Consider the following 10,701-nt stretch of genomic DNA (forward strand, 5'->3'; position numbering starts at 1 on the left):
GGAAGCACTTTTATATTCACACGTACATCCGAGGATCATTTGATGCCTCCATCAGGATAATACGGCAGGAATTATGCTATATAGAGAGCGTGGAGCTAAGTAGTACAACAGCTATTGGTATTTTGGGAGATTAATGCAGAAATAACTTTTAACTGTATTTCTGTAGTAATGTATTTTGGGTCTTGATGGGGTTTTTTTTTCAGCAGGAAGTTTCACCCGGTTTCCTTTATGATTACTTTGCAACAACTCTGAAATAAAAAAAAAACAAGGATTTTGGCATAAGTGCAACAAGTAAAGTGATGCAGTTAACTAAAGCTTGGAGGAAAGACATTTCCAGAATTGTGTCTTAAATACCCACACAGTGTTCTGTTTGTAGCGATCCAGAGCCTCCTGCGCCACCACCTCAGAGAACTTTGGGTCGGTCCAGGGGATTTCTCCCGGAACGGTGAAACTTATTTCTGGCTGATCAAACAGTTTGACGGATATGTTGGTGTCGCCGGGATTCTCAGGGTTCTCCGTGTCCTTACAGATGATCTTTAGGAAATCAGAATATGACGTTACATACAATACAGGTCACAGTATCTGAATGCATACATGTGATTAGAAAGGCATTGCTATCAGGACTAACTGTTTGGACTTTAAAGATGCCGTCGTCACTGGTGGTGTGGTTGGCGAGCGAGGACACCCAGCTAAACTGCTTCCTCAGCGTGTCCAGCAGCTTCGAGGTGTTGAACATCTCCTCCTCAAAGTGCCTCAGGAGATTGTTGTACTCCTTCGTGAATTTCTCAGCCACATCCAGAGCCTGTTCCAGGTCCTTTTTCAGTGGACCTTCCAGAGGCTTCTTTCCAGAACAATCTGTACAAGATGACCAAGTCAAGAGTCAAGTCCAGATGTTTTTGTCATTTCAACCATTTACAGCTGATGCAGCAGAACGTTTCTCCCGGACCATGGTGCTGCATGAACCATTGGAGATACCAAAGGTTTGACAAGCCAGACTCGATTACTCTAGCAAACAAGCTCCCTAATTTGGCAAAAAAAAGCTATTTTACTTTCTTACAAATTGGCCCAGAACATACTTTACAGTTTTCTCAGTGATGTGTCACAGTCTTGCTTTTGAAAGCATCAACTATTTGCTGCTGCTGGGCAGCTTTGTTAGATAAAGCTGAGTTGGTTTCCTGTCAGACTAATTCAAACCCGGGGTGGGGAAGTTCAGATAAGGAGGCTCGAGCGCTCATACAAATAACCGCAAACCAATCCAAAGCTGAAATGATATCATTTTTGTTTTTCCCCACAGATGTTCCACAACATCAATCATAACTATAAGGAGATAAAGTGTCGCACTATAACATACCAAATAATAACATACCAAAAAACAACCGTTAGGAAGGTCAATTTAATTATTATTAAATTTTACTTTAAAGGTCTTTGTTAATAAACTACTGTATGTTCTGACTGTCATTATGAATTGGAATAAATCCTAATGGCTTTAAAGGAAGTTTGACACTGAGCTCACCAATGTGCTGGATCTCCTTGCACTTCTCACACTCCTCTCGGAGTTTGATGCATCCGGCAGAGTTACGCCGAATCTCCCTGCAGGTCATTTTATCGTTCCCGAACGGCTTGGTTATGATGACGTCTTCGTTCGTGTTGCCGTCTGTCAAAAAAACAGTAAATGAACAGGAAGGTAATTAATATTATATGTTCGAAATAACAACCCTAAAACCCCTTTTCAGGGAATGACTGAATACATAAAGGAGAGTATGAAGTACTTTGATGAATGAGTAGCAATAAACAACCTTATTTACAGAATGTCCATAATGCAGTGTAACTTTATAGAAGAAGTCTTTATATTGTCACATAAACATTACAGCACAGTGAAATTCTTTCTTTACATATACCAACTTTGGAGGTTGGGGTCAGAGCACAGGGTTAGTCATGATACAGCACCACAGAGAGGGTTAACTTGTGCATTAGGTGTAGTGTAGGTATAATGTTGATATTTGGCAGACATCCTAGCGGCAGTTTGTCACACCTTAACCACTTAGCTAATGCTTCCCCAATTTCACAGAAATTGAAGGATATTAAATTTGACACATAGCAGAATAATAAAAACACACTAACATTTTTTTTTTTTTTTACCTTCAGAAGGAAAAGTCAAATCGCCGTTCATGTAGGAGCCGAACGATCCAAAGACGTCTTGTGTCATCTGCTTCATTGGCTGGAACAAGCTGTGGAAGCCAGAGAACTGTGGGTTATGGAAGAAGGGCCTGTAGGAGGGTGTGTTGATCCATCTGGGCTGGTGCAGTGAGCGCATGTGGTCAAACACTCTCATGCTGTCCATGAAGATGGTGTCCACGCTGTCAGCCACGTCCGTGTAGCGTCTCTCCAGATCCTGGAAGTGCTGCCTCTGCTGGAGGTCCTCTTTCTCTAGAGTCTCCATATTCTGACCGTTAATCCAGATGGAGAAAGGTGAGGAGCGGTTCAGGAACTCCTCCAGCTGAGACAGGAGAAGAACACAAAATTAGGTGTTGAATTCTATCTTGTAGAACAGACAGACAATAGACCAGTGTTCCTCTGTCTTAACCCATGGTGGTGCTGAAAACTTGAATTGGTTAGTAGGTGTTGATGTGGTGACGTTTTTGGTAAGATGATTATTTTACAATTATAGTGTACAGTATCAGTGCTTTATAAATGTCAGTTAGTCAGGACTCTGTGACTTTGTGTGTTCTGGTTTGTCAGTAACATGACAAGCTGTGACTTTGTTGTCTTCAAGAAAGATGGGAAAAATTTAGGCTGGTGACGGATCGACTCTTTATAGCTGCCTTGATATAAGTGATAACAGAAAGTAACTTGTCAATGTTAAATATAACAGATGGTTAAACAAGGGTTTATCTTGAGCGCTATGAATTTCAGCTCTCACCTGTCGACCCACCAGGCCGGAGCCACTGCTGCAGGTTCGAGAGTAATATTTGATACACGTGTTCTTCAGGCACGGCTTACACTCTTCCCACAGGGCCTGTGTGGTTTCATTACACACTGACTGCTCCTCGTTCAGCTTCTCCTCTATCTCCTGTGCCACCTTCAGAGCTTCCTAATGCACACAAGAAATCTGGAGCTCTAGCAAACTTCCAAAATGTTACAATCCTCACAGTCAGGAAAATAAGTCTGAAAATCTTCACTAACCTCTTTCTGCTTCTTTGTTTCCTCCAACGATGACAGGAACCTTTCGTGATCCTCATCCGACTTCTCCATCAACGTCTTCATCTCCTTTACGCCGTTAATGGCGTTTTCAATCTCCTTATCCACATATTTCTCCCCGAGCTGAGAGATCTCTGTAGATGCACAGCTGCCATGAAGCACCGGCTGAAACTGACCGCAATTATAATGGTGCTCACAGGACATCTGTTATACTCACGTTTCAGGTCTTCCTTGGTGGGGGGAAGCAGACACTCAGCAGAGATGTAGAGGAGCGAAAGGCCTAGTAAAGACAAACACGCCCTCATCTTCAGCGAGTTCAGCTTTCAGATGCAGGAAACACTAAAGGTAGAAGAGAGAGATGTAACGTGACTTCCTCTAGACACTCGCTTAACCTCCGTACTGTGTTTCTCGTCGACACTAAAACCTTTGTCTGGTTTATCTGTTTATAAAGCATGAAAATGTATTCAATGTTATTGACATAGCACTTTTAACAATGGTCATTCTCTTAAAACAGCTTTACATAAGAAATATAGTACAAAATGTTTATTATACAAAAATTATAGATTATTATTAGACAAATATTAGAATATTAGACAAAAATATTAATATTGGACGTGTTTGTATTTCTCCTCAGTGAGCAAGAGGTGACTGTGGCGAAGAAAAAACCCCTTAGACGAAAGAGGAAGAAATCTTGAGAGGAACCAGACCTCAAAAGGGAACCTCATCCTCATTTGAGTGACACTGGAGGGTGTGATTATTAACTGATATAATCACCGGAGAGTGTTATAATAAATAATGTTCTTTCTATTCCATACAGACTGATAATTGGGTATTGATTAGGAGGTTGTTACCTAATTAAAATAAGTAGGAGGAGGTTACTAGGAGTCTTAGATACTTTAATTATCTTCATTTATAATTTGTTACCATAAATTATAAAGTCATTTATGGTCAATAGACCTCATTTATATTAAATAAATATGCCTGATATGTAAAAGAAGAGACATTAGAAGATGTTTAGAATTTTAGTAGTAGTTTCGAATTTTTAGAATATATTTATAGAATTATATATATTTTTTAATTATAGTAGTAATTTATAATTTTATTTATTTAAATCTATACACACCATGTTACATGGATCACTTCTGATGTCACTCTTAAAAAACACTTGAGCACCTTTTCAGAATTACCGTCTGACACTAGCTATGGATGGAGGTCATGTAGCTACTGCTGTAAGTCTCTCAGTGTAACACCAGCTTATTTAATACCCTGAATTACTGAATATGTTCATTTCGTGTATCACATTGTCAGTGTGTGTGAATGTATATATTTGTATGTTACTGAAGCTAGCTAGCTTTTTAGCCACTCCAGTGACAACCCTTCAGTGTAATTCATAATGTAGTTAACAATAATATAATTAATAGCCAGCTAGCTATATTTCCTACCTTAATTTATGTAGTAAATTTATTTAGTGTAATAGGCACTAGCTGTACTTACTATATAGTATATATTTACTAAATTGCAGAGTAGCTAGCTTTTTTAATTTAGGATAATACCCACCTTGCAATAATTAACCTTTTATTGTTTAGTACTTAATTTCAGAGAGTAATAGTAGAGAAATACCCAATGTGCTAGCTGACTCGCCCAGTGTCATTATTAGCCACTAAGCTATAATGTCATTTTATGAAGCTGTTTCGCTTTTTCAGCTAATTCTTTTTAATAGCAAGATAATAGTCTCCAGCTAGATTTAGCAAAGACTAAATTTTCTACTTTTACTGCTAAAAAATATGACCTATGTTATGCATGCATCTATGTTAGTAATTAAGCGACACATTTAAGCTCTGAAATCTATTGTCATATCATTGCTACACTGCAGATGTGTATCTTCCTGTGGAGTTAAAGTATTTGTCCTGCATTTGAGTTATATCCCTAAAAACCATCAAGAAAGTCAACCATCACGTGGCATTATGATTTGAGACGTTGTGTAATATCTAATAATCTTCAGCTAAAATCCACCAGTTATATGAAACCTGTGACCTCTGGACTGGATTGGAAAGATTCAGGGTTGGATTTGTGAATGTCGCTTCCTAATCAGGCAGAGAATAAGTCCAGAAGATCAATCTTGAATCTGTGTGTGGGTGTGTGAGTATACAGTGAGTTATTTTCCAACAGTTTTAGCTGACGACGGCACCCACGTTCTAAGCTGTGCCACCATTTACAATCCATCTTGATGAGGACTTGTGAGTTAGTCAGGCACTCGGCATGTGCTGACAGTGCTATTATGCTGAAAAAATGCCTGCATGCTGCGTCGCTGCACTGAGAACCTCTGAGATTTTGCCAGATGGATGCAGGTAGCTTAGTTATATAAGCAGCACACAAGTTCTCTGATATTCAAAATGTGAGTGATACAACCCAAGTGCTGAGAAAACAAATCTGAAAAACAACGTGTTTGTCAAATTCTCCTTTGGTCGGTGTTAATGTGATGATTCATATTTAAAACAGCAGTGTTGGCTTTAATTCTGTACTTACTGCTTGTATATTCAACTGCGTTTCTATGGCAACGGCTTATTCAATAGGACTTAATGGCAAATGCTGCAAGTCTAATAATAATAAGATTTTTAAACAAAAAGTCTAAATGTTAATGCATTAATTAACACTTTTTGGAAAGACTCCTATAACAGTTGTTTGTGAATTTACATTTTGTGTGTTTTTTTTTATATAACATGGAACATATATAACATATAACAGTCTCTCTGTAATTAAAAAAAATATATATATATAAAAATGTCCCATAACAGTAAACAACTATAAACTGCTAAAAAGGGTTTTATATTGCATTCTAAGTGTGATATAATTTTTTAAAAATAAGCATGGTCAGATAGCTTGGTGGGAGGAGAAATAATGATCACACTATAAAGTAAAACAGTCTTCGTTATTATTTCTATTACTGAATTACTTGTACTGAATTTATGCAGGCACCAAGAATGAGGCATAGAGACATACAGTATGTGTGGAGCTTGAAATAGTGCAGAAATTGTGTCTAAAACTATCACGTCTATGTTTTTTTTAATCTGTATAAAATAGCAGGCTGTAATTTTGTTGACTCTAATTACAGCTCTTTTAAACTAGTATTATTTCAGCAATAAATAAATAAATAAATCAACCAATCACATTGTAGTCTTTCTGACCTCCTGTTTGACTTTATTTGTAAATACTAGAATGAAGACCATTTTTTAATTTTAGTTTTTTGTTTTGTTTTGCTGTTTTAAACAATGCGGTCTGTATTACAGTATCAAACAACAATAAATTTCATGCTGTGCTGAAAATATATATTGAAAGTATTTCTTCTTGCTACATTTGCTAGAATGTTGTTACTGTTTCTCTCTGTGTGTTCTGCTGTGTTTGTTATCCAGCAAAATCCAGACAAAACTTTAGTCTTTGTTTTGAGGACCAAAAAAAAAAAAAACAGACAGTAAAAAATGTTCCTGGCAGATTGTCTTTAGTGGTTTTTTTTTTCCTGTTTTGTAGATGTCCTTCCCTCAGGCTGGACAAACCTGGAATAGTGCTGCAGTGACAAAGCATTATGACATGAACTCATTTTACCTTGCCACCCCATCCTGGTTTGGAGCTGAGAGTCATATTCCTCTGCACTAAAAGATCAATACACATTCAGCTCAAGGTTGAGAAAGACAAGCTACATAACAGTGTGTATACCCAAGTTAAAGGTTATTATTATTATTATTATTATTATTATTATTATTATTATTATTATTATTATTATTATTATTATTATTATTATTATTATTATATCCCTGTCTGTCTGTCTGGATGTCTGTCTTGCAGTATATTTATGTATTATATTAGGATTACAATATCAGATAATAAACAGCATTATTATTATTTTTTAAACATTCATCTTTACTTGTATTTGAATTAAGAAAATGTTTTGGTATTATTTTATTATATGATAAATACTACTAATAGTACTGCTGATGCGATGATGATGATGATGATGATGATGATGATGATGATGATGATGATGATGATGATGATGATGATGATTATTATTATTATTATTATTATTATTATTATTATTATTATTATTATTATTATAGCTTTACTCTGTTCTGTCCGTGTGGTACAGAGTTAAAATGAAGGCGGATCACGCGCACTTACCGAGCCGTCTGTTGTGCAGCTGAATCCGTTCGTCCTCTAGATCCCTTCGCGCGTGCACCGTTATTTATACCGCGAGGTGGCGACGTGATTCAGCGCGTGAGAACGAACCCCTAATCAACCACCGCTCCACCCCCCACCCTTGTTTCTGCACCGCTGGACTTTTCCAGAAGTGTCACGCGCCTCCCTCTCTCTCTCTCTCTCTCTCTCTCTCTCTCTCTCTCTCTCTCTCTCTCTCTCTCTCTCTCTCTCTCTCTCACTTTTTTCTCTATTTTCTCTCTCTCTCTTTCTCTGACTTTTTTCTCTATTCTCTTTCTCTCCTCTCTCTTTCTCTCTCTCACCTTTTTCTCAATTTTCTCTCTCTCTCTTTTTCTCTCTCTCTGACTTTTTTCTCTGTTCTCTCTCTCTCTCTCTCTCTCTCTCTCTCTCTCTCTCTCTCTCTATTCCCCCCTCAATCCCTCCCTCTCTCCCTCTCTTTTCTCGTTGCCAGATTAGACAGATTTTACTCCTGAGTGGATAATTTGTCCTTTGTTTTGAATAACCTCTTTGAATTATCCCTCCATTTTGCAACAGAATGCATCATGTTTGCAATTATGAAACCATCACACCCAAATGTTTTCCAGTAGATTCTGATCCGGTGACACAAATCCGGTGACAAGTTTTGCTTTTTCACAGGCTATGGCATTCAAGCCATGACCAAAAGTGTGGCAAATTTTACCCTACATTTTTGATGCCGAATTCATATCTTACTTTGCCTCAACAGAAATCAATTTTCGACAATTTTTGGTTGACAGAAATGGAATGGTTTTCTGTTTGGTCTTCACCACTGTTAAACAGTAACAGCAAATATGACTGTGATGACCAGGTGTCCATAAACCATCTCCCCATACAGTGTTAATAACCTGTTAAAAATGTGCCACCCATTTGTCTAGATTGTGGTCTGTGTTTTGGCACCTTTAGGTTTTGTTCGATCAAGCTGAATCCTTCAGCAGAGATAACACCCATGACTCATCAACTATTAACAAAGAACTTTCATCGACTGAATATTGTGTGTTAAGGATTTTTAAGTACACAGAAATCACTGAGATCCTACACTTCCTCTATTGAGACTAGAGAGGCTTTTTAAACTGTTATTAGGCTGCAAACTATAAACCCAATCTGGCAACCCTGTTCCAATGCAAGATTGAACCAAAGGCTTATGGGATTAAAACATTCAGTCATTTACGGGCAAGTCGTGTTGTTGACCAGTCTGCTGAAGCGATCACATTATAAAGGAGTGAATCAGCAGAGACACATCAGCTGACCTACTTAGGCAGATCTTCAGCTGGGACTGTGAAATACATGTACAGTGAATAACATCTGCATTAGCAGTGCACCAGTGTCTAATTCATCCTTTGGGGAAATTGCACAGATATTCTTTATGAAAGCCCTGAATTACAAGTTAAAGCTCTATGTCTCTTTTTTAATAGTGCATTCAACTTAGCATTATTCTGAATAATAGTGATGTGATATTATGTCATTATTTGTGACGTAATAAGTCATTTAACATGTAATTATTATTATTTTTATGTTACCTCACAATCTCCCAATAACAATAATTAGTTTAATATCTTATTCTTTATGTTTAAGCTGAATAGCATGTTGACCCAAGTTGAAGTTCAGTGTGTCTGCCAAAAAAATAAGCAAGATATCATTAAATAAATTAGTTTTTTTGGTAGATTGTAGGGTATAAATATTAGGCATAAAATACAAAAAAAATATTCAGAGAGGTATTTATTATTTAAAAAAATTCAGAGATATAATATTTATTTAACATTAGCCATATTGAGCAAAAATAATGAGATAAAAAAAAAATATGTCCTAAGTTTTGTTCTTAACTCTAACCAACAAGTTCAAAGGTCAGAAGCTTTCTGCTGATAAACATGTGCCTCATGCCCCAGAGTGTGCAGAGTAAACACTGTTTATAATGCTGATGATTATACGCTGTGCCGTCTACTGCCGTAAATGGATTTAATTTTTTGGTTATTAAGTTTGCTGTGGTGAAGACAAGTAGAGCTGGTGGTTGCTCAGGGCATGTTATTACTCCTCATGTCTAACTCCAGGGCCGAGTTGTTTGTCAGGCGTCTCACGAGCCAAAAAAACGTCAGGCGGCCACATCTGCATCTTGTCCTATCTCGCATACAGTGAGTCAGAGGTGACTAAAGCCTGTTTTTTTTGGACACAAGTTGACTTGAAATATGTTTTTAGGTTTCTGGAAAAAGTTCTGAATGATGAATTTGTTTTGACCTTGAGCTGTAACATGAGGTGAAAATATAGAGCATTAGTACATTATTGTTTAAATGAAACACACCCTGAAACAAATGAAACAGTTTGAGCAGAGTTAACAGATGAGGAGGTACGAGAGCCAGACAGACTATAGGGACTTGAATCTTACAGTAGTGCTTTCAAAAAACAGGAATGAAACAAAAGCATATAATATTATTATGAAACATCCATTTATTTAAAGTGGATTTTTCCTTGTATTGGCTGTATTGGTACTATTTGTTTTTCCATTACACCCACACTTCCACTAATATAACTGCCAAAACCTTACATAATTCTGTGTGTGTGTTTCCTATTAAAGGCCTAAATTACAATAACCACAAAGGATTTTTCAAGATTTAACAACAAATGATTATCATCCAATGTCAAATCCTTCCAAGTCTGCACACAGCATAGAGATAGAATTATCAACACCAGTTACACATAAGAGGATATAAACTTGTATATGTGTGTAGTTTGTTAAAGAAAAGCTCTGAAAACATCAGATTAGCAATACTGCTCTTATTCTGCCTTATTTGTGTCTGATCCTGATTCAACAAAAATCCTAATCCTGATCCTAAAAATAGCATGAGCTGTTTGACTTGTCACAAAATAACAGTGATGTCACCACATTCACAGAACAGCAGGTTTTTGTTGTGGGAACTGAACGTTTTTTGTTTTCTTTTCCGCTTGCAAGCACTGAGGTTTATCCATTCAGTCTCATCCATTCATCTCTGTATTCTCAATAAAATAAAATGTGAAATTATTTTCACCATGTTAAATACAAATTTTGGGGGGCACGCTTACTTAGTGGTTAGCACGTTTGCCTCACACCTCCAGAGTTGGGGGTTCGATTCCCGCCTCTGCCTTGTGTGTGTGGAGTTTGCATGTTCTCCCCGTGCCTCGGGGGTTTCCTCCGGGTACTCCAGTTTCCTCCCAAAGACATACATTGTAGGTTGATTGGCATCTCTGGAAAATTGTCCGTAGTGTGTGATTGTGTGAGTGAATGAGAGTGTGTGTGTGCCCTGCAAT

The 10,701-nt window shown here is 37.4% G+C and overlaps 1 protein-coding gene across 1 annotated transcript; it reads right to left on the reverse strand.

Moving 5' to 3' along the window:
* Window positions 1-173: 173 nt before the first annotated feature.
* clu (clusterin) lies at window positions 174-7,528 on the reverse strand. Its single transcript, XM_027155359.2, has 9 exons — window positions 7,372-7,528; window positions 3,416-3,537; window positions 3,184-3,332; window positions 2,921-3,091; window positions 2,140-2,497; window positions 1,514-1,654; window positions 629-855; window positions 359-534; window positions 174-248 (listed from the first exon to the last, which is right to left on the reverse strand). The coding sequence occupies exons 2-9, from the start codon at window positions 3,501-3,503 to the stop codon at window positions 233-235; spliced, it is 1,326 nt and encodes a 441-aa protein (XP_027011160.1). The 5' UTR covers window positions 3,504-3,537; window positions 7,372-7,528; the 3' UTR covers window positions 174-232.
* Between the last annotated feature and the right edge of the window lie 3,173 nt (window positions 7,529-10,701).

This window comes from Tachysurus fulvidraco, chromosome 16 (genome assembly GCF_022655615.1).
Source record: "Tachysurus fulvidraco isolate hzauxx_2018 chromosome 16, HZAU_PFXX_2.0, whole genome shotgun sequence".
NCBI lineage: Eukaryota > Metazoa > Chordata > Actinopteri > Siluriformes > Bagridae > Tachysurus > Tachysurus fulvidraco.